We start from the raw sequence: 23,706 nt of genomic DNA, 5'->3' as shown, positions 1-23,706 counted from the left end.
CCCCGGCCCGGGTCCTGCCCTGTCCTTCCCTATCTACCCTCCAGGTTCCCAGAACTTACTGGGGGCCTCGACGGTGCCCCAGCCTGGCACCCAGCACTTCATCCCGGGGACGAGCATCAGTGAATCAGGAGCCAGGGAGACGGGTGGACGCGCTCGGACAGCATCGCAGGGGTCTCCAGCCTCAGCAGGGCAAGGTCCGCGCCCCCTCGGCAGACAGGCTCACGCTGAACTTGGGGTGGCGGATGGTCTGAGCCACCTTTGTGAGCTGGTCATTGTCATAGAGCTTCACTTGTCCGGTTTGGACCCTGTATGTCTGCCCGCTCCCCACCCCCACTTCTCCCCACCGGGGGGCCGCCGGTGAGTTACTCACGGTGCTGTGCAGTGGGCAGCGGTCGGCACCCACTGGGGGTGGATGAGGGAGCCCCGACATTTGTGCTCCCACTGGTCACATTCCTTGTTGAAGATGCTCAGGCTGACCTGCCATGGCCACTTCCCAGGGTGAACGTCACGCCCCCACATACTGCCCAGCAGCTCAGTGTCCGGGGTGGGGTCTGGGGAAGCAGAGCGAGGAGCCATCGGGGAGCCTGGAGCTCAGCACAGCCTCTCATGGGCTCAGTCCCTCCCCAGGGCCCGGGGTGAGCCGGGCCACCTCATACGGGAGTCACCCCTCCACCCCACCCTAAGTCAGTGCAAGCCTGGGGTCAGGGACCGGTCCCGGGACAGCAGGAGCAATGAATGGGGTCAGGACTCACCCGGGAACATGGGCACGGAGCCCCCCAGGCAGGGCAGGGTCAGGAACAGCAGCCACAGCACCTGCAGGGTGGGGGCCAGAGCTTGGGTGAGGAGACCAGGGGCCCGACCTCGGGGTTTGGGAATGGAGAGGGCGGGAGCATCCGAGAGGGACACACCCTCATCTTCCCATGTCTCTCTCCTGTAGACTGCGGTGGGGGGCAGGGGGGCCCTCCAGCCCCTTTATCCTCCCAGCCCAGGAAGTAAGGGGGGGCGGGTCTAGTGTGGGCGGGGTCTTGGTCTCCTGTGGGCGGGGCCTCCTGTGGGCGTGGGGCGTCTCCTCAGGGCGGCGTGTGGGTCTCCTGTGGGCGGGGCTCCCCTCTACTAGCTGTCAATCCATCAGCATTTTAATGAAGCCCTTCCATGCTCCAGGCCCAGGGAAAGGCCCACGTCAAGGCGTTTACACTGAACGGGGCCATTTCAAGTGGTGATCGATGCAATGAGGACGAGAGAGGGCGAGATACAGGGGTGGACCAGGCCCTTGCTGTGCTCAGGAAAGGCCTCTCCAAGGAGGATCCATGCCAAGGGCAGACCAGAGGAATAAGAGGGCTGAGCCGGGTTCTCCAGCTGGGTGTCCCGGGTCCACGCCCTCCCCCCCCCCCGCCCCGGCGCTGGGGCCTGGTGCCCAGCAGTGCAGTGTGCAGACACCTGTGTTCTCCACCTGGACCTGACTGGTGCCACCAACTCCCCACCGCGCCCCAAGACAGCTCTGGTAGCCCGGCAGAACGCGTGTGGAAGGCTGGAGAGGCCGAGGGATGTGGGGCCAAGACACCTCTGTGCGAGGGCCGCTGCAGGCGTGACCAGGAGCAACCGTTTCGCACCCTCTTCCTGCCCCTTCCCAGGGCACTAGGCGTCCCGCGGGCCCTCCGGGACAAGAAAGCCTCCTGTCCCCTCAGCAGTCAGCTCAGGGAGCCCACGCGCTGGGACCTGTGAGATCTCTGGGATGGGGCTCTGTGTCTTGGGGTGGGGAAGACTCCCCCAGACCAAGGAAAGCAAAGCGCCAGGTGAGTTCCATGGTCCCCAGGACAGGTACCTGCTTGGCCTGAACCTGCGGGGTGAAGGATGAGGGCAGAGGAGGGGATGTTGATGACACTAGGTACTCCCCCCACCACAGCCACACCCGGCCAGTGAATCCCTCTGCCCCACTTTCCAGCATCCCCAGCTCCCAGCAGAGCCAGGTCCTTCCTGTGGGCTGTGCCAGGTCAGGTGACCCATCCCAGCCAGAAGGTGACCCCCTGGAGGTAGAGGCTCCACGCCTCCCAAGACCCCTAAGAGGAGATTCCCCAAACACAAATAACAACACATGCCCCATGTGCTCCTGCTGCAGACCCCGCCTCAGAGGGCGGGACCCTAGTGAGTGTCCCTTTGAAGACCCCAAGTTCCCATAGCAGGGAGAGGTGCCCGGGAGACCCGGGACAGTTTGTGGACCCTCGCATGTGGGCGGCTTCTCAGGGGACTCATGTCACGGTCTCACAGCTGTAAAAGAATCAAGGAAATGAGAATTGTGGTCTCTTTTTTTTAACGTTCATTTTTTAAAACAGCTTTATTGAGATAGAGTTCACATACCGTACAATTCCCCCATTTAAAGTGTACAGTTCGGTGGGCTGTAGTGCATTCACAGATATGCACAACTATCACCATTGTCAATTTTATGGCATTTTCAACACCCTAAGAGGAAACCCTGCGACCGTCCCCCATCCCTCCCCTCCCCAGCCCCTGCAACCGCTGATCTACTTTCTGTCTCTGTAGAGTTCCCTCTTCTGGGCATTTTGTATGCTGTGTGGTCCCCTGTGACTGGCTTCTCTCACTCAGCTGCTGCAAAAGCTGTGGGCTCTTTCCTTGGGTGTCCCCTTCCCTGTCCCAGGAAGCCAGGTCAGCACCCCCTCCCCAACCTGAGTGTCAGTAAATGTGGCTGAAGACACCTCCATCCTGGCCATCAGGGGTCAGTCCCAGGCACTTGCACGGTGGTGGGGTCTTAGCTTGGGCTGCTACGACAAAGTGCCTCAGACGGGGTGGCTTATAAACAACAGAACTAATTTCTGATGGTTCTGGAGGCTGGAAGCCCCAGATCAGGGAACCGGTAGGGCTGGTTCTGGTGAGGGCCTGCTTCCTGGTTGATAGACAGCTGGCTTCTGGCTGTGTCCTCATGGGTTGGAAGGGACGACCAAGCTCTCTGGGGTCCCTTTTACAAGGGCACTGATCCCCTAACCACCTACCGAAGTCCCTACCTCCCAAAACATTGGAGGTTAGGGCTTCGACATATGAATTTGGGGGTACACAAACATTCAAGCCATAGTGGGGGGTGAGAATTGAAGGATACAGCCACCAACAGTGGGAAAAGGAGGTTCTTCCAGGCATCTGAGGGTCCCCAAGGGCCCGCCTTCTCCCACGGCATCTGGTGTGGGGAAGGGCAGGTAGTGGCTGAGAGGGGCCCCGGGAGGCTGATTCTGGGCGGAAGCCCCAGCTGCCTCTGCCTGACTTCTGTGCTCCACAGGACAGAAACAAGCACTGGAGCCTTCAGAATTTGAACTGCCACGTGGGCTCAGAAGGTGGCATCTTGGCACTGACAGGTGTGCACTGAGGTATTGGGGCACGTCCCCTAAAGCTGAGCTCTGCCTAAGATCCCTGGGACCTGAACAGGCTGGTGGGGAGCAGCCCCATGACACCCAGTAGGGACTGTCGACTGCACCAACTACATAGAGGAGCATGAAGGGAACAGGCAGCTCCAGGGCCCCTCCTTCTCCACAGCCCTGGGGGCCTTGGGAGCCCTGACCAGGGACCTGCGTCGGTCCCTTCTGGAGACCCCACTCTGCCGACTCAGCACATCCCACCCCATGCTGTATCACATCAAAGCCAAGGAGCCCCCCAGAGGGAGAGGCCATGAAATGGAAGCAGCCCAAGATACAGAGAGAGGGCCCCAGGGCCCGACTTCAGACAGACAGCAAGTTCTTTCCCGCTAAAGGTGGTTCCACGCGGCTCCTGCGGGCCAAGAGGCTGGGATGGGTGGAGACCGTGTGCCATAGGACCGGGAATCAGGTAGACATAGAGCAGGTTGGAGATGGGGGTCGTGGACGCCTACCCTCTCCCCACTGGGCCACCCTTCCCCCATCCCCAGGACTCTCTCTGCTAAGCCAGACCCTGACTTCCTTCTACCAGGGTCACCCCAAGAATCTCAGGCTCCGGGGACTCAGAAGCACCTCCAATATCTTAGGCCAAGTGTCACTGAAACATGACCAGCAGGACATGTCACTGAAACAAACAGCTACAAAATCCAGAGTCACAAAGGGGACCCCCAATTTCCTAGTGCAGTTGTGTCATGGGAGCCTGACGGGCCTGTGCGGCCCCTGCTGGAAGGACCTCAGGGGAAGGACTCACTGGATCATTTGCAGAACGAACCAGGGAAGTTTTAATTCAGGTCACACAAGACTTTTAAAATCCCAAAGAGAGAAGTTCATACCAGAAAAGGAGGAGGTCTACAGAGTAGGCCAGAGACACTGTCCAGGGTGGAGGAACTGAGAGGGAGTCTGAAAGGACAGTGGGAGAAAGACCCGGCGCCCCGGGCATCCCACTGGTCGCCTACCTTCCAGCACAGATACCACCGCGCCATACCAACTGCCCTGTGTCCACATCCCTGCTGGACCGGGAGGGCCATAGTGGGAGGGAAAGGGGAAGGAGGGCAGGAGAGATGGCAGAGAGAGGGAGTCAGTCAGTCTGGGACTGAAGCCACAGTGCCGAGCACTGAGACGCAGCACCTCGCCAGGGCAGACGATCGATCATGTGGGGAAAGGAATCCTGCCCCTTGCAGACGTGGGGGCCCGTCCCTCTCCTGCCTGGTCCGAGTGCCAGTGTTGGGGCTCCAGCAGGCGAGCCCAGCTAACCCAGTTCAGTGAGCCTCCCAGATGCACCCACACTCTAGACACACGCCACAGCCTGGAAGCAGTGTTTCCACACTGTTTAATGAGAAACAAATCATGAACAGTTTGTCTGGGATTCCTGGGATTTTGTTCCCACTCTCAACTCATCTCTGGGGACCCCCTCCCCTCCCCTCCCAACCCCCAGCAGAAAAAAAATCCTCGAGAGGCCCGCACAGAGCAGAAGGGTCCCCGGGCAGGGGTGAAAAGGGAGGGTGAGGCTGGAAGTGTGGGAGGAGCAGTGTGGCGACGAGGAAGTTTGCGGTTCTCCCCATCACGTGGACTGCACCCCAGTCCCATCTAGGGCCCAGGGAATTGAGGGATGTACTCATGGATCCAGGACACGTAGCTTGTTACGCGGGTGTACACCCCAGGGAAGCCATCGTGACCGCAGAGGTGGCCCCAGCTCACGACCCCCACCTGGACCCAGGTGCAGTTCCACCTGCACACCAGGGGCCCCCCACTGTCGAGCTGCAGAGAGAGAGACAGCACTCGGCAAACGCTTCCTGTGAGCCCCACGGCAATGGGGCTGTGGGTCCCCATTTCATCGCTAGGAGGGTCTGGGGTCTCACCTGGCAGGAGTCGTGGCCCTTGTCCCCGGCACACAGCATGCTGTCCTTGATGATCTTGCTGGAGTCGTCTGGTACAAAGGAGCTGTTCTGGTACAGATGGTTACAGACCGTGTTCCCCACAATGGGGACATCCACCTCCTGTAGGTGGAAGGGCGGGGGCAGCGGCGCTGTGGGCAGAAGGAGGGGCTGGTCGTGGTGGCAGGGGGCTCCTGCCTCTTCCCAACAATGGAGATCCCATTCCACTCCACACTGGGTCTCCCCCAACCTTCAGCAGAGCCCCCAGCTATGAGTCCTGACCCTGGCATCTAGAACCAGCTACACCCAACCCCATGACCCAGTTTCCCCATGTCCATTGTGATTGGGGTCTGACCACCAGACACCCACGCATGTAGACGCTCACCCAGCGCCATGACTCTCGAGCCTCCATACAAATTCTGCTTCCCCAGAGGAGGAGCCTGGGGCCAAAATGGACCACCCAAACTGGGTGAGTCTGGATTTCCTCCCCTAAAACACAGCGTCATCATCCGCCCTCACTGTGGTAGCCAGAGTCAAGCTGGGGTCTGCAGGGATCTGGATCGGCACCCAGAACTGCCTGCCCGGCACTGCGCAGAGCCAGTCCCACTTCCTGACGTCTGTTCCAGGAACTTCCTGTCCCAAACCCGGGTGCTGTATTCATGTGCTCACAGAGAGATTCCGAAAAAGTTCACAGGGAAAGTCATTTTCTATAAAGACCTAGCCCCCCATTCTTACCCACCACATCACCCTGATACCCACTTTCTACTGCGATGTTGCCCCAGCCCGTCACCCAGCAGGTCTTCCTCGAGGGGACCTTCAGGGAAGCAGGCGGCAGGGAGACCGGATGGACGTGCTCGGAAAGCGTCACGGGGGCCTCCAGTTTCAGCAGGGCGAGGTCTGCGGAGCCCGTGGCACCCAGGCTGGAGTTGAAGTCAGGGTGGCGGAAGATCTGAGCCACCTTTGACAGTTGGTCATTATCGTAGAGTCTCAGCTGCCCGACTTGGACCCGAAAGGCACAAGCCTCCAGCTCCTCCCTGGGGGAGAGGAGACCAGGAGCCACTCAGAGGAGGCTGGCGAGGGTCCCGGCTCAGCGTTGCTGTGGGGATCAGGCTGGATCCTCAGAGCCCAGGCTTCCCCCACGACTGGGGAGGAGCCCCTGAAAAACCTGCCTCCTGCCCCAGGGCTCCGCACACAGCACCTCCCCCCTGTCCCCACCCCACTTGCACCCAGACCAGGGGACGGGACGGGCACTACTCACGGTTCAAGGCAGTGGGCTGCGGTCAGCACCCACTGGGGGTGGATGAGGGAGCCCCCGCAGATGTGCTCCCACAGCCCCTGCCACAGGTCGTAGAACCTCAGGCTGACCTGCCAAGGGTACGGCCTGGCTGAGACGTCACAGCCTCCGACGATACCCACCAACTCACGACCTGGGGTGGGGTCTGGGGCAGCAGGTTGAGCGGTCATCAGGGGACTAGACAACAGTCTCCCCAGAGCTCAGGAGCAAGCGTCCACTGGCACCTGGACAGTCCCCATGCCTGGGGTCAGGGACAGGGTCCTGGGACAGCCAGGGCAGTGGATGGGTCAGGACTCACCTGGGGTCAGGGGCACGGAGCCCTCCAGGCAGGGGAGGGTCAGCATCAGCAGCCACAGCATCTGCAGGAGGCCTGGAGAGACAAGAGCTCGGACCCAAACACGCCTCCAGGAGCAGGAGGCTCTGGCGTTCCGTTCCAGAGGGTGGCTGCTCCCTTCCCTGCTGGCGTCGCCGATGCCCCCTGCCGTCTCTCTCTGGGCCCCATTTATCCTTCTCACACAGGAAGTGGGTACAGGGCAGAGGAGCCTGCTGCGGGGTAGGTGCTGTGGCCGAGCAGAGGTCTCCTCTCGCTGGGGCCAGACTGACCGGTGGTCATCGGTGGGAAGCCCAGACACTCCCGCGCTCCTCCCTGGGGGAAGGTGGGCAGGTCATGGGAGGCAGAGGAGGAAACAGGCCCCCCGAGAGTGTCCCATTAGCGAAGGACACGGGCAGTGAACGTGGTGTTTAGAGGGCGTGATAGATACAAAGAAGAAAGGACCCGTCGCAGAGCAGAAGCCAACTGGGTTGGTGTCTGAGGGAAACTTTCAGAGCTGACATGTGCACCGCGGCTGAGGGACCTCCAGGCAGCTGTATCTGTCCTCAGCCTTGGGCTCAGCACCTTGGCCCACAGCCTTTCTCTTCTGGGTCCAGTCGCCCCCAGGGTCTGGCCAGAAACAGGCTTACCCACAGCCCCTGAGGTCTCATGGTCACTAACTCGGAAGCAAAGCTCCAGGGGACTCCACACTGGGGCCAAAGGTTGTAGCCGTCAGAGGCCAGGGGAACACCGGGGACCCGACCTTTCCAGAGGAGCCAGAAGGGACAGTGCCGCCTAACACCAGGGTCTGCTCAGGGTGGGAGGTCAGGAATGTGTCTGGGCCCCCAGAAGTGCCGGCCAGACAGTGGTGGCTCTACATGGTGGGCTCCTCCATGTAGGTGGGGACACAGAGGATTCTGTCCCCTGCAGTGAACTCCTCCACGTGGAGGGGAGGAGGAGGAAGAGGGGACCTAGGCTGTCACTGCCGCCTCCATTCCGGGGGCCACCTGTCCAGGACCCAGGGCAGGGTCCACATCACAGCTGCCCTCCTCTGTAGCAATGGCCTGGACACTGCCTACCCTCCAGCCCAACCAATTAGGGCCCATCCCTCCTCTCGCTGCCAGCACAGCCGGCGGCTTCCCATAGCTCAGCCAGGCCGAGGACGCACCCACGCTGGGGAGATGGGAACACAACCCTCAGGGGGGGCAGAGGCTCTGCCCTGCCACGAAGGGGGATCCCCAAACATGAGAGGGGCTTGAGTTCTGGGCCCTGAAATAATGACAAACAACCCCCAGAGCCCAGCTCCACGCCTTTGTCAGGCCCTTCTGCACCACCACACGGCTGACTGTGAGCCTTGGAGTCTGGGACACGTCCATGGACACACCCGTGGACACACGTGTGTTGGGAGGTCGCAAAGAGACTGTTCTGTCATGGTTCTGAAGCTGCAAAGGAATCTGGGGAAAAGGGCTGTGGAATTTTCCCCGTGTGTTTCCCCTTTCCAGTTCCAGGAAGCTGCACAAGCCGTCTGGGACGCTGGCAGCTCTCTTTGACGCTGCCGGAAGCTGCTTGCAGTTGTCCTAGGAGAGCTGAGGGCCGGAGAAGGTTTTGCCAGGAGTGCGGGGAGGTGCGTGCACTTGAGAGAAGACAGCCAGGCCAGGCGATGGGGAGACAATAGTCCTTCCAAGCCCTTAGGGAGAGGATGAGGTCTGTGGATTCAGCCAGGAGGGGCCCCTATTAGGGGCTGAATTGTGTCCCCTTCGCAAATTCTTATGGTGATGTCCTAACCCCTGGGACCTCAGATTTGGAGACAGGGTCTTTAAAGAGGTAACTAAGTTAAAATGAGATCATTGGGATGGGCTCTAATCCAATAGGACTGGTGTCCTTACAAGAATGAGAGATCAAGACACAGACACGCACAGAGGGACAACCACATGAGGACACGGGGAGAGGTCGCTGTCTGCAAGCCCAGGAAGGAGGCATCAGAAGGAACCAGCCTACCGACACGTTGGTCCTGGACTCCAGCCTCCAGGGCCATGTGAACGCATGGCTGTTGTTTAAGCCCCCAGGCCCTGTGCTCGGTTATGGCAGCCCCTGGGAAGGCAGCCCTGGGGAGGGGGCGGGGGCATGTGGCTGAGCATGTCAGGAGGAACTAGGTAGAATAATATCTTAGGGGATTTTTTCCATGTTTTACCCTGCCAGAGACCCCTGTACAGTGCCCAGTTAGGAGTTAAAGCCCCAAACACTGAGGTCTAATTTCCCCCAAGCTGTACTTTGCTTTAATTCACGTAGAGTGTGTGGCATTCCTTGCTCACCCAAGGGAGGGACAGTCAGGGCCTCATGTGCTCCCCAGGTCCAGGGTGCTCAGGATGCTGTGAAACTGTGTGTCCAGGATCCTCAGCCCAGGCCGTGTTCCCTCCTGGAGACCCCCTCTCTGCCGGCCTCCGCTACTGCCAGAGCTCCCCTGGGCCCCACACACAGCATTGCAGGAAGGGGTCAGATCGTGGTCAAGGGCGGGAGTTGCCCAACAACTGTCTCTGACCCAGGCCCCGGCCCAAGCCCAGGTTGCGTCACAGCGGAGCTGAGGAGACTCCCCCTGCGGTCGGAGCTCTGGACAGAGAGCAGGGCCTGTTCTCCTCTCCATGGAGGCCTCAGCACCCTCCTCTGGTCTGCAGAGCCAGGTTTGGGCGTGAAGTTGGGGGTCACTTAGAGACTGATCAAGGTCTCCCTGGAGCCCCCTCCCACGTCCCACAGGTGGCTCCGGCCCCTGCTTCTGTCCACTAAGGCCATCCACTGAGTCACGGGTTTCCCGTCGAGGGAGACCCCTAGATGCTACAGGCCAAGGGCATGTCAGTGCCCTGCCACACGTGTCACCATGATAACAGGCCACAGCATGCGGGCTCCAATGAGGAAACAGCTTCATGGCTGAATTGACAGCCCCCAGGAACACCATGTCACCCCCACGGACCCAGATCCATCAACCCCCGCCCACCCAGGCAACTGCTCTTCTTTTTGGGCCTCAGACACTAAAAGGCTGACCACGGCTCTCCAGGGGACGGACGCTGACCCCCATTGTCCACCCACTTGCAGGGATAGAAGGCCACTTCCTTGCTACAGGGGACTCACAATGGCAAAGGGACTCAGCTGTCATTCCACTATGCATAATATCACATTTTTCATCAAAGCTAACATTTTGCACCGATCCATATTGATGCTCATGTCGCTGGTTTGTGCATTTTACCTATTGCCGAGTGGACCGTGGTAGGGATACACCACGACTTCCAGATTCTTGCCACCACAAACATCACAGCATTTTCATCTAAACCAAGCATCAGCCGATCCGTGCTCCTGTAGTACACACAGGAGGGTGGGCACGGATTGGCTCCAGAGCGGGCACAAGTCACTGCCGGCTGGCACTGTGGAGTGGCCGGCCCCGTCTCCCTCCTGCCTCAGCTCTGAGAGCGTCACCCTCTGGGTCCTCCCAACACTAGGTAGCATCGAGCTTTTCAGTGCCAGTCTAAGGAGCACACACGGCCCCTGGCGGATGTTTTCAGCAGCACTTCCCGGTGAGCGAGGAAAGCAGCCAGTTCCCGTGCTTATTGGTGGCACCTTCTGTGAACAGGTACGTCTGTTTTCCCCAAAGCTCCCTCAGTATTTCTGACACATCCTTCTGGTTCAGAACCACTGACCACAGGACAAAGCTCAAGACCCTTCAGGTGGACTTCACAGCCCCTCTGATCCGAATGCCACTGCCCCTCCAAGCTCTCTCCTGTTCCACCTCCCCACTCAGTGTTTGCTCCACCAGAAATGATCTCAGCTCCTTGTTCTCCGGCATAAATCCCATTCAGACTACAGGAACCAACGCTAAACTCTGCTCCTCATCAAACGCACCCCAAGACCAGACAAATGTGATCCCTTGGAACCATCGTGGAATCCTGGCAACGTCAGGATCTTGTTGCTCGGAAACCACACGCCAGGATGGGAGAAAGAGCATTTGGTGCCTGATCAAATGCCAGCACAACCCCCCCCCCCCCCCCCGCCATAGTCCCTCAGCCTGAGTCTGTTGGTGCAGGGGGCTCCACTCCCAGGCCCAGCCCCTGCATCCCTAGACCACTTCTGATCTCGCACACAGAGGGATGGAATTTCCTGGGAGTTTCAATGATCGACAGGAGCTGGTAGAGAAATGTCCTGGCTCCCTAGCTCCTCACGAGGGAGAAAGCCAGAGCACGTTCCTCTGGCTCGACTTCCCAGGCAGAATCAAGCTCCAGCTACCCACGGTGGGACACGGTGGAAACAGCTTCCCAGGGCACATCACTGGCTACCAACCCTTCCCTGCCACGAGCTCCCTCCTTCGGCACACACACCTCCCAAAACACAACTCACACCTGAGTCCTTGCTGCAGGGTCTGCTCCTGGCAAGATCTAAGATAAGACTGCGTGAGGCATTCAGAAGAGAGGCGGGGCCGCAACCAGTGTGAGTGGGCTGAGGGTTGGATCCTGTCTTTATTTAATATTTTAAGAAATCACAGATCACTTGAAAAAACACAGGTCAGGTTGTATCAGATTTATCAAATGCAACAGTAGATACAAGTTAACAATGAAGTAATATCTGAAAGCAGGGAAGAAAATTATCTAGAACCTGCGACACTTGACCTGAGCAAACTCCCGCTCGAGGATGACAGTAATATAAACATATTCTCAGACACAGCGGGTCTCAAACTTGTGACATCCTTTGATACAGTTTAGATAAAGTCTCTCTCTTTTTTTTTTGAAGATGGTAGAAGCAGAGAGCAGAGAGCTAGATAAAGTCTTAAGTACAAGGAAAGAAATTTACAGAAAATGTTGCAAGAGATGTGCTCAGCAAAGGATATCAAACATCATGGTAAAAATTGCTGCTATCTTTTAAAAATAGATAACACCAAAAAAAAAAAAAAAGAGAGAGAGAGAGAGAAAATATATCCACAATAACCCAGAAAGAACAGTTTAGATGATATCAGTGTGATGGTTTTGGAGGAAGAGAAGAGACCAGGAGATGTGAGAGGCTGATAAACTTCTTATCTTGTGGAGGTTACACGCAGATATCTATTCTAGAAGAAAGGTAAGAAAGGGAGAAAAAGAAACATAGAAATAGTTGAACTGCATAAAAATAGTAAATTAAGATGGTAGGAACCTGTCCATCAATGACTCTGATAAATACAAAGGAGTGAATTCAGCACTCCCTCAATATTTTAATACAAATATTAAAGGTGCATATAAAAAACAAATCCAGATACATAGTGTTTACACGAGAGGGAAAAGTTTGAAAGTAAAAGGATGGGAAAGATGTTACAGGTAAATATTAGCCAAAAGATAGCACGATTCGTTTTTTAAAATTGTTTTGTTAATCGGATTTCATCAAAATTAAAGATTTACTCTTATCAGTGGACTAGTGTGTACAAAACTATGCTATCATTGTGCAGTATAGGCATGTACTGAAATAACACACTGTACCCAAAATATATACAAGTGAATTTCAAAATAAAAAAATTTTTTAAAAATATAAAGTTTTTAAAGTAATAATCAATCACATATATAAATATTTTTTTACATACCAAGATCAAGGGTTTATATCCCCACATCACCCTGTTGACCAAAAAATAGATAAATAAATATTTAAAAAATAAAAATAACATATATAAAATAACACTCTTAAGAAAATAAAAACAAAGTTACAGACAGGGAGAAAATATTTGCAAAACATAAAGTATTTGTATCTGGAATATATAAAGAATTCTTAAAACTCCAAAATGTTGTGGTAGCATGTGTCAGAATTTCCCTCCTTTTGAAGACTGAATTATGTTCCATTTTGTGTGCATACCGTATTTTGTTTATCCACCTATCTGTCCATGGACACGTGTTGCTTCCACCTTTTAGCTATTGTGAATGCTGCTGCTATGAACCTGGATGTACTATTAGGATATATTTTTGCATCCCCTATAAAACAAAAGAGACCTAAATTAATGGAGAGATAAACCATGGACTTGGATAGAAGGACTACATATCATGGAGATGTTAATATTTCTCAAAGTGACCTATAGATTCAATGTGATTACAATGTAAATCCCAACAGAATGTTTCTCATCGACTTTGATGAGATTTTCTACAAGTAATACAGAACAGTAAGGGGCCATGAACATCAGGGACATTTCCGAGGGACGGAGAGGGAGGACTCCCACTACTTGATGTAGGGACTTATTACAAAGCCATGGTGCGTCCACGTGTCCTCCCACTCGATGCGGCAGATTAATCTAACTGCGCAGTGTCCACACTGGGTTAAGCTTCACTAGGATCATTAGCCCAGGTGCTAAGTTAGCACCGCAGAGCTGCGACATCTCCCTCAGAGCCTCAGTTTCCCCATCTGAAGCTTGACAGCTCTCCACCTGGAATAAGGCCTGTGCAGAACATGCAGCTTCTCCCCTCGGTGCAGCCGGTGCTAATTCTAATTGTCTTTCAGTCATTTATTGAGATCAGGCTTTAAAACACCTAGGAGATTGTTTTAAAGACCCCCATTCTCAAACCCCAGAACATGGAGCTTCCATCTCTCATCTCCCTTCCCTCTTTCTCTTTGAGGTCACCAACTGTCCTTAGGACAATAGGACGTAGTTGTTGAGGACCAGAGGCTTACACCTGGGGATGAGGACACCTGTCTTCTCTCCAAGGACCAGAAGCCGCCCTGTGATGCCTGGATTAAGGTGGAGGAAACCAGACCTCCAGAAGAGTCTTATGCCCCCAGGGCATGGAAGTAAACCCCTCAAGCCATGGGCTTCAGACATCCACGTGGGCGTGGACAAGGGCACATCAGAGCAGCTGGGGTGGACTGCAGACTCGACGCACGTTCTGAAAGGTTCTGCTCTGCCTAGGACTCGTTCAAAGTGTGCTGGGTGAGCGGGAGAACCCCTAGAAACACTGGGTTGAATTTTCCACCAGTTTGTACTCCGATTTTACATGACACGAAGAACAGAGTGGTGACACATGTCCTGCTCATCCAAGAGAAGACACTAGACTCTGTGCTGTGTCCCCTGGTGGAGACCCACCCTCAGCGGCCCTCAGCCTCACCCAGTGCTCTCCTCAGCCCTGCCCAAACACAGTGCTGCAAACACAGATTAATTAGACAAGAGGTCACCATGGGCGCTACCCAGCCTGAGCCCCAGCCCCAGGCCCCCTGTTCTAGCCCACATTGCCCATCACTGAGCCAAGGAGCCCCAATGCCGTGAGGCCAATGCAGCCCAAGATACAGGGAGAGGACCCCAGTGCTCGACTCGACTCGGGATGTAGAGTGAGAGCCTGGTCTTTCTCCTCAGTCAGGTCTTCAGCACCCTGCCCTGGCCTTCAGGGCCAGTTAAAATGGAGAGTTTGGGGTCAGTGAGAGACCAGCCCCAGAAAAGCAGAGATGGGGCATACACACCCCGAGTGTCTCCCCAAGCCCTCTCTCCATCCCCCAACACAACCAGCAGACTGTCCAGCTGTTTCCCACCCCCAGGGAAACATCCCCCAGGTGGAGCCCATAAGTGACCAGTGACACGTGCCCTCCATCCAGTGGCCAGACCCAGATGGATTTATTTCCTACCTGACACCTCCCTTCCTCTGGACACCCTGCTCAGCACTGCTCAGACCATCGGTCTGGGTGTTTCTATTAAAGTCCAGGGACACGTTTGCTGTTCGGATTCGTGAATGAGAAGAAGACACAGGCAAGGGGGTGGAGCGGAGGCCCGGGGAGGCTGTGAGCACCTGGGTGTGCCCACAGCCTGGCTGCATGGTTTGGGGCAAATCTCCACCTCCTCTGACCCTCAGGTACACAAGAAGGGTCAAGAAGGTGGGGCCGAAGGGGTTGGGGACGGAGGTGCTGCTGGACCCAGTCAGGGTAGCCAGCAGCCTCCCCATATCAACTCACAGAAGCCAATTGTTAATCTTCAGGAATTTTCAATTTAGTCATTAAACACAGCCTTTAATAAAAATTAAACTGTATCGACTTATCATTGAAAACATTAGATTGAAAAAACAGAGATGAAAATATAATCTCTGAAATCTTAAATTCACAAGATGGACTTAACAGCAGAATGGATTTGGCAAAGGGGAGACCAGCAAAAAGGAAGAGAAATCAATTGGAAGTTTCCAATCTGAGGAAAAAGAGAAGAAAGGCTTTTTTTTTTTTTTTTAAATGAGTGGGTCCTCTGGTCCCTTTTCCTATTTTTTTTTTCTTTGCTGAGATTTCTTCACACCAATTGTGAGTGTATTTTCCTTTACATCCTTGGGCACAGTTATAAAAGCTGCCTTAAAGGCTTGCTTGGTAATTCTAATATCTGCAATATTGTGTCCACCTCTGCCCATCCCTCGCACTATGGGTGACTGTGAACACTACGCATTCCCAGACGCAGGCGTCCTGTCTCCAACCTACGTGGATTCACAGCTGAAGCAGGACCCTCATCCCCAGTAGGTGGGGGGATGTTCCGAGGCTGATTCAGTCTAGGATAAGGGCTAAAACCTCCCAGCGCCCAACCTCAGGAGGGACAGCAGGCTGCCGTGTTCCATTTCCTCTCAAGTTGGCTCCTCAAACGGCAACCCCAAAGACCCCAGGGCCGAGTTTGGCCTCCGCCCAAATCTCGGGCTTCTAAGCAGGAGGGACCAGACACAGCCTTCGGCCAAGTGCCTGTAGAAGCCCAGTGGGACTTGTCACAGGTGCAGCTGGATGCAAGCCCAGATGCGCAGACAGGATCCTCAGCTCCTAATGGAGACATCTTTGGTGAGGAGACCTGCAGCCTGGGGCAGAGGCATGTCTGGATTTTTCCAGTGTGAGACCGGCATGGTCTGAATGTGTGGCCTGGGCACACGCCTGCCCTCTCTGAACGACGGAGGGAAGCCAGGGACATATATGACAAGTGCACACGTGTGCATATGCATGCAGGAAAACAGGCACATGCAAAAACGCACAGGCACCGCACAGTTTTCACAGAATCTAAGAAGGTCCTTGGAACGTCAGAACTGAGGTTGAGCAGCTCAGCTCAGGATGGAGACCACACGGTGTCCAGTTGGGCACCTGTCCAGGGCTGGGAGGGATGGGAGCTTGGCGTCCCCACCTCTTCCTCCTGCCTTATGTCAGTGCTCGCCAGCCCCCCTGTGGGCACCAGGAGGGACCGTGGGTCACCAGGGCTCCTCCATCAGGTCCTCCCATGGGCAGGTGGGCAGCAGGTGGATACCATGGCATAAAACACAGACCGGCTCCTGGAACAGGTACCCAATGCGCTGTCCCTCTTACTCAGCTCTAGGACAGACGAGGGTGTCCCTGCTGTGCCTTCTCAGCTTGGGGACTGGACCCCCAGGAGTGCTGTGTGGAGTGGTTTCCGGCTCCCACCCTTGGGGACCCAGAATCACCGTGCATTTTCCCTCCAGGGAACCACAGTTTTCTGGGGCATCACGCTGTTAAGCCCCTCTCACCCCTGAGGGTGGTGGTCTCCACCCATCGTCCCAGCTGTGTCTGAGGCTGGCCCCTCAGCGATTACAGGGTCCTTTAGAATCTAATGGGGTCTTGCCTTGTAATTCCAAGGTGCCCACAGGGACCCTTGAAGATTGGTGAGGGTCTCATTCTGTGGCTCTGTTTGGGGACTGCCCAGAGAGGCGTGAGCCATGGAAGCCTGTCGTGCTTCTGTGTGCACACGCTTCAGCAGGGGGACAGCTCCGCACTGCACAACCCCCACCCCGGTCACAGCCCTGGCCCCAAGAACACTCCCTCACAGTGCCCCCCTCCGTCCTCATGCGCAGTGACCCTGGGCAGGACCCGGGGAGCCTTCCTCCCACTAGACAGGCTCCCCCCAACCCCGGACAAAGGGTGGGGATGGGAGGAGAGTAGAGTCAGCCCCTAATTTCTTGAGAGTGGACCTCACTCTCCCCTGGAGCCTGAACTCTCCAGGACTCCAGAGCCCACAGACGCCGCTTGGCGGGCGGGGGCAGGAGGGTGAGGCAGGACCCGTAGGTCCCAGGGTGGACCGCCCTTCCCCAGACTGTGCCTTCAGCCTCAGGGAGAGAAATCGGAGTGTGTGAAAGGGCTTGACTGGGCCAGCCCGCCCTGAACAGGCTTGACCCTCCATCATCCTCTCTCGCAGCTCTGCCCAAACTGGCAGGGCTGACACACCTGGAAGTACATCAAGTGTCCCTTCCCCAAGCTCCCTAGAGCCCCACGACACGGGGTCCTGGCTTGGGGCTGTGGGTCCTGAATCATGGTCAGCTGGGGGCTCTATCAGAGCAAACTCACTGCCATCTCCAGACACACATGGGAAAAGACACCACACCCAGCAGACAACTGGCAGGAGGTGATGTGAGTCTGCTGACGTTTATGAAATACTTGACCCCAGAACGAAATAATGCGCCTGCACCCGCCCACCAAGCAGCTCATGAGCCCAATACACGGCGCTGTCAGTGCACGTCCTCCCTGTGGTTTAGAGTAAACCATCACTCAGTCAAACACCCCAAGCCATTCTGCTCACTCCATCCATGAACGAGTCAGCTGGAGGACACTGAGGGGTGGCAGAGGTCCCAGGAGAACTTGCGAAGGTGCCCAAGAAATATCCGCGTAGGCTGCTGGCCCCAGAGTCCTCGAGGGCATCGTCCAGTGGGACGCCCCAGCTGCCTCCACCTCCACGCTGTCCTCGCCCTCAGCCCAGAGCAACCAGGAGCAGCAGGGAGAGGAGAGGACAAAGGACAGGAAAGACTGACCACGTCTCTGTTTACTGCTGGGGCTGTCTGAGCCCAGGTGCCCAGGCAGGGGAGAGGCTGAACACAGAATGAGCAATGGGAGTTGTGGTGTAGGTCAGACTGGACAGTCTAAATACAGAATTGGGATTCTGACACCAGAAAGGGAAGTCTCCAGAGTCAGCAGGAAAACCTCCCCACTCCCAGACATGGGGACCCAACCCTCCGCTCTGGACTCAGCCTGAGACGCCTGAACCCAGGGACCCTCCAGGAGGCCCCACAGCTCCCTCAGTCAACGCCTCAGTGAGTCTGCACCGCAATCCTCAGTCCCGGGCTGAAGCTGAATTTTCCACAGTTCAGTGGGAAACAGAGAGTGAGCGGGTGGCCATGGGCCCTGGGCCACCAACTGCACTCCCACCCGCTGTGGTTTGAACGTCCCCTCCAAATCTCATGTTGAGACTTGAGCCCCATCGGAACAGTGTTTAGAGGGTGGGAGATCGGACCGTGATATTAGAAGGTGGGCCTTTAGGAGGTGATTGGATCATGAGGACTGTGCCCTTGTGGATGGATTAATCCATCCGCGGATTAGTGGGTTATCGGGGGAGTAGACTGTTGGCTTTATAAGGAGAGAGAGTGAGCAAGTCAGCACACTGAGACCTCCCACCACGGGACACCCTGTGCTGCCTCAGGACTCTGCAGAGAGTCCCACCTGCAAGGAGCCCTCAGCAGGCGGGTCGCTCCATCTTGACCTTCCCAGCCTTCAACAATTTTACAACTAAATTTTGTTTCTTTATAAATTATCCAGTTTCAAGTATTCTGTTAAAACCAACAGAAAACAGAGCAATACGCGACCCCACTTTCAAGAGACACCAGCACTCAGAGCCTCTTCCTCCCAGAGGTCAGAGAAGACCAGCAGACTCAGGGCCAGGACGGCACGAGGGTCTCAGCAGTGTGGAGGGTGACGAGGTTTGGGAGGACGAGTTTGGAACTGGGGAAGCAGCGGGGGCTGTCAACAGGAAAGACTGGGGACCTCCCCCATCACGCAGACCCCAGCCCAGCCCCATCTAAGGTCTGGGGGATCGAGGGATGTGCAGGTAGATCCAGGACATGTAGTTGTGATGACCATAGACATCGTCCCAGCTCACCACTCACACCTGGACTCAGACACAATTCCAAGTGTAGAGCACGGGGCCCCAGAGTGGTCCTCTGGGAAGATGCGGAACTCAGCAGTCATCTCCATGTGCCCCACTGCAATGGAGCTACCGATTCCCAATTTCTTGGAGTAGGAGGGGCAGAGGAGACAGGGTGGGTCTGGGGTCTCACCTGGCAGGAATCCCAGCCCTCACACCCAGCATATAGCATGTGACCCTTGATGATCCGGTTAGTGTAAGGAGATGTTTGAATACCGCTGGTCACAATCCTCATTCCCCCCATGGGGACCTCCCCTTCTTGTAGGGGGCAGGGCGGGGCAGCGGTGCTGTGGAGAGGGGCTAAGTGAGAGCCAGGGGCTGAGCCCTGCCCAGTTCCCATTCCACTCGACACTGGGTCTCCCCAGACCTTCAGCAGAGAACACAGGACGCCTCCAACTTCGGGCCCTGACCCTGGGGTCTAGAACCAGCTACACTAGACCCTGTGACTCAGTTTCCCCACATTCACGGTGATTGGAGTCTGACCACATAACATCTAACAGTCTAGATGCCCATCACGGGACTCCACTGGCCTGAGGACAGGACAACCGAGGAGAGTTTTCTTCCAGGAACCTTTTTCCTGGGAAAGGTGTGGATGAAGGTTCCTCCTGAGGAAATGCATGGTGCCAGGGAGAGCGCACGTGTGAGCCCGGTGGACTCGGCACCTGCACACGCTGAGGTCATTGCAGGCCCCAGCCTCTCGCTCCCAGCTTCACTCACCTGCAGGTGGACCGAGGTCCACCCCCCCAAGTTACGGCGACAGCCCAGAGGGAATGTGAGAATTGCCCGTCGGTCTGGCAGAGGGTAGATGCCCCGCGTCCTGGGTGTCCAGGAACCTGCCTGCTGTGGTCTGAATGTTTGTGTCCCCCAGATTCATGTGTTGAAATCCTCCCCACCAAGGTGGGGCCTCTGGGAGGTGATCAGGTGGAGCCCTCGTAAGTACGATTAACACTCTTGTAAGATGGGCCCAAGGGAGCTCGTCACCCCTGACACCCGGTGAGAACACAGAGAGAAGGCGCCGTCTGTGGACCAGGATGTGGCCGCACCAGACACCGAACCTGTGCCTTTCCAGCCCCCAGAACTGCGAGAAATACATGTCTGTTGCTTATCAGATACCCAGTTCATGGCATTTTGTTGTAGCAGGCTGAACCAACTAAGACTCTGTCATCTGAGGCTGGTTCCCGGTGCACAGTTAGGCTCCGCGCACATGGATTCTCCCTGGAAAAGCTGACCACAGAATTATGAAAAGATCCAGCTATGCCACCCCTGGGTGGATACCCGAGAGAACTGAAAACAGGGACTCAGACAGATACTTGTGCACCGTGTCCGTGGCGGCATTACTCACAGTAGCCAGGAGGTGGGCACGACCCAGGGTCCAACAACAGATGACAGAGTGCACTGACGTGGGCCACCCGTACAGGGGAACGTTACTCGGCCACGACAAGGAGTGGAGCCAGACACACGCCACGACATGGGCGAGCCCCGGAAACGTGCTGGGCGACAGAGCCAGACACACACCGTCACAGATCATTCGATTCCATGTGTCTGACGTGTCTGGGACAGACAGAGACAGGAAGCAGATCAGCGGTTGCGGGGCCGGGGAGGGAGCCGTTATTAGGTCGTGCAGGGTTTCTGTTTGGGAGGGTGAAGAAGTTCTGAAGGTGCGCGGTGGTGACGGTCGCACGGCAGTGTGGACGTGCTCGGTGCCGCTGGACTTGAAGGTAGACGGTGTGTTATGTGCGTCCTCCCACGATGAGGAGCCGAGGAATTCGGGCTCCCTCCGCTGCCGCCCGCCCCTCTCCGGCCCCGGGGATCATCCCGCAGGCGAAACACAAGCTGCGTTTCAGGTGACTCTGCCAGTGCCGCCCTCTGGCATTTCAGGGCCCCCCCTCCCTCCTACCTGGCCCTGAGCCTGAGCCCCTTCCTCCACCACCTGGCGTGTGAGTCTGACGCCTCACCGTCACTCGGCGCGGCCACAGCTTTTCGGTGCCTCTAAGGGCCCCCGGCGTCTGAGCTAAACCGTACCTCGGGAGCCTCCATCGATAAACTGTCCCCCGGGAGCCTCCATCGATAAACTGTCCCCCGCTTCCTCGCGGGGCCCAGCGCATCCCGGGCTGTGTCACGCTGGAGCCGGCCCTGACCGTAGGTGCGGTGGCCACACGCTGAGAGGGAGCTCGGTGGGCGGGGGGTATTGATTGGAGAGCGATAGCCACGGAAGGGAGGGTGAGGAGGCAGGATTGTCCAGGGAAGCGGGGCTGTGAGCCTGGCCCAGCAAAGCCTCAGACGGGCCCCCGGGGAGCCCCTGGCCTATCTGAGTCACCAGAGACTTTACACCCCACCCGGGGGTCTTCAGCTGCAGCGGGACCCCAAGCCCGTCCCTGGGAGGACCTGGGTCTTGGAGCTCCTGCCCACCACTGTCACCACAGCCACTACCCTACTGCTCCCGGGATCCTGGTGTCGGCCTCCTCTGCCATCACCTGCCAGGATTCCCCTCCCCCTCCTCCCACCGCCTGCTCTGTGTTCAGGGCTCCCAACTCCCAGCCTGGGTGGTGCTTCCCGGTGGCATGCTGAGCCCAGGTCACATGTCACAGGGTGCTTGGGAAAGCGATTCTTTGGCCTTTTCTGGTTCCTGAGCGGTAGGAGTTCCTCTCTTAGGAATCCCATAACAGGTCGCCTTCCAAGCACACGACGAAGCCGACACATCAGTCATGACAAATAACCTCTCCAGACTACCCCAGAACCTTCGCAGACCCCCTCCCACCCCAACAGGCCTCCAGAGGGAAAGTCCAGGGCTGGGCACAGAGGCATAGAGAGCACAGTGATGTTCAGGCCCCCACGGCCCCGGCAAAGTCCGGCTACACCCTGGATGGAAGCATCACCCAGAAACACACTGAAGCCACCATCCATGTTACTGGGGCTCAGAGAGATCCTTGCACATCCCCTTCCTCGGGGACACTCACAGGGCCACAGGGAGGGCTGCTTGAACACAACATCTTTTTCCCTCTTTTGCAAAACCCTGAAATAAATGAGATTTCACTAAACGTCCCCAAGGAGGTGGAAAGGGGAGCGTGTGACTATTAGAGAGAAGATGGCAGGGACGTGGGGGACTAGCGATCTCAGCACTAGGAGGGGGAACACTGGGTCCACCAGGGAGTGTGGCATCTGTGGCTGCTTCACAGCAGGACGTGGGAGACAGGAGGGGCCCCAGTGAGGCTGGACGCTCAGACCCTGGCCAGCCCTGCACTCCGAGGGGTTTGGGGAGTGGGCTTCTCTCAAAAGACATGGAGGCCTGTCAAGTGCTTTCTGTGCCTAAGAGTGCCAGGGCCTTCGCACTGCCCTGGAGTGAGCGCTGTACTGGGATGAATAGGGTCCCCCCAAATTCATGAACTCTGGAGCCTCGGAATGTGACCTTATTTGGAAACAGGGTCACTGCAGATGTAATTAGTTGAAGTCACACTGGAGTATGACAGGTGTCCTTATGAGAGGAGGAGACCGGAGGTAGAGACAGGGACAGCTGTGTGACAAGGCAGGCAGAGTGCGGAGTGAGGCATCTGTGAGCTGAGGACTTCAGAAGAGGCAGGAAGGACCCTCCCCTACAGGTTCCACAAGGGGTACTGCCCTGCTGACACCTTGATTTTGGACTTGTGGCCTCCAGAACTATGAAAGAATGGGTTTTTGTTGCTTGAAGCCCCCTGGCTTGAGGTACCTGGTTGTGGCAACCCTGGGACACTAAGGCAGGTGGGGAGACCCCAATAGTGATAGAGGTGTATTTTTCCACCTTGAGGGAAGGGACATGGACTTAGATAGAATCTCCTTTCTAAAACATAAAGGACTGTGGTGTTTCTTGCTTAGCTCTGAGAAAGGGAAGATGTCCAGACGCACCTCTGCCCCGCCCCGGGGCTCCGTGTCGCAAAAGGAGGTCAGAAGGGACAAGAGGCGACCACACCCACTCCTAGACCTTTACTCCAAGCCCAGGTGCCCTGCGTTGCCCAGCCCTGACCTCCCAGCTGAGCCAAAGGGGCGGGAGCTGGGCCACAGTTGGATGGGGGAGGAGCCCTGGGGAGGCGGCTCTGCAAACAATTCCATGGGAGCACAAGGTGAGTTTGGGAAAGGAGTTGAGTTTGGAGCTGGGCAGAGTGGCGGGATGCGGGGTGTGTGTGTGGGAGACTGAGAAACTTGACAACAAGGACATGGAGTCGATCCATCAATCCAACCCCCCAACCCCAGGATGGTGCACCTCTCTGTGGCACAGCAGGTGACCTGGTCCCTCTCCCCATCCCCAGGGCCCCTGACCCCAAGGCTGTGCAGGCTGGTCCCTCAGATGGCAGCAGGCCAAGGGTGGGCAAGTGGCCAGCGGGACTATCCTGTGTTCTACACTACCTCCAGACTCAAGGGGAACCAAAGGACGCTTGATTTCACCAACGGACCCACGCTTGTCAGAGCCCCTGCTAGCGGGAAAGACAGTGCACCGGGTGGGTTGGGTGTGGAGGTGAAGCCTGCACAGCACTAGGGGTGCGGGTTGGGGGTGAGGAGGGGGCGGGGCACATGCAGCCGCCGAGATATGAGTGCTCAGGGGGCCCCGTCTCCAACGGGGCTTGACGCAATTCATGACTCACCAGCATCTGAACACCTAAAGAAAGCTAAGCGTTCTTGAAGCCAACAAGTGCAAACGGGGATGCACACGTGCATGCACATGCGCACACCCACACATATACATGCATGCACAGACATATATGCAAACGCATGTGCACACACGCATACATGTGTGCATGCATACACACATGCATGCACACAAGCGTACTTGACTTTTGTCTTCCAGGAATCCCTCAAGCCCAATCCTGGAACACAGGCTGGACAGTTGGAATCCTCGGTGTCCTCATGCTCAGCTCTGGGGGGCACAGAAGCGTGCC

At 56.6% G+C, this 23,706-nt stretch overlaps 1 protein-coding gene across 1 annotated transcript; it reads right to left on the bottom strand.

Annotated features, from left to right (window-relative positions):
• Window positions 1–5,000: 5,000 nt before the first annotated feature.
• LOC134380803 (mastin-like) lies at window positions 5,001–6,940 on the bottom strand. Its single transcript, XM_063100958.1, has 5 exons — window positions 6,880–6,940; window positions 6,546–6,726; window positions 6,047–6,321; window positions 5,273–5,439; window positions 5,001–5,171 (listed from the first exon to the last, which is right to left on the bottom strand). The coding sequence occupies exons 1-5, from the start codon at window positions 6,938–6,940 to the stop codon at window positions 5,001–5,003; spliced, it is 855 nt and encodes a 284-aa protein (XP_062957028.1).
• Between the last annotated feature and the right edge of the window lie 16,766 nt (window positions 6,941–23,706).

Source organism: Cynocephalus volans, chromosome 6, assembly GCF_027409185.1.
Source record: "Cynocephalus volans isolate mCynVol1 chromosome 6, mCynVol1.pri, whole genome shotgun sequence".
NCBI lineage: Eukaryota > Metazoa > Chordata > Mammalia > Dermoptera > Cynocephalidae > Cynocephalus > Cynocephalus volans.
The sequence above is the reverse complement of the archived record's forward strand: the minus strand, read 5'-3'. Positions and strand labels throughout refer to the sequence as shown.

Coding starts and splice junctions, on each gene's coding strand:
- LOC134380803 (XM_063100958.1), bottom strand. CDS start 6,940: ATGCTGTGGCTGCTGATGCTGACCCTCCCCTGCCTGGAGGGCTCCGTG. Junction 6,322..6,545: donor GCAGCCCACTGCCTTGAACC/GTGAGTAGTGCC, acceptor CCTCTCCCCCAG/GGAGGAGCTGGAGGCTTGTG. Junction 5,440..6,046: donor GGGCAACATCGCAGTAGAAA/GTGGGTATCAGG, acceptor TTCTGCCCACAG/CGCCGCTGCCCCCGCCCTTC.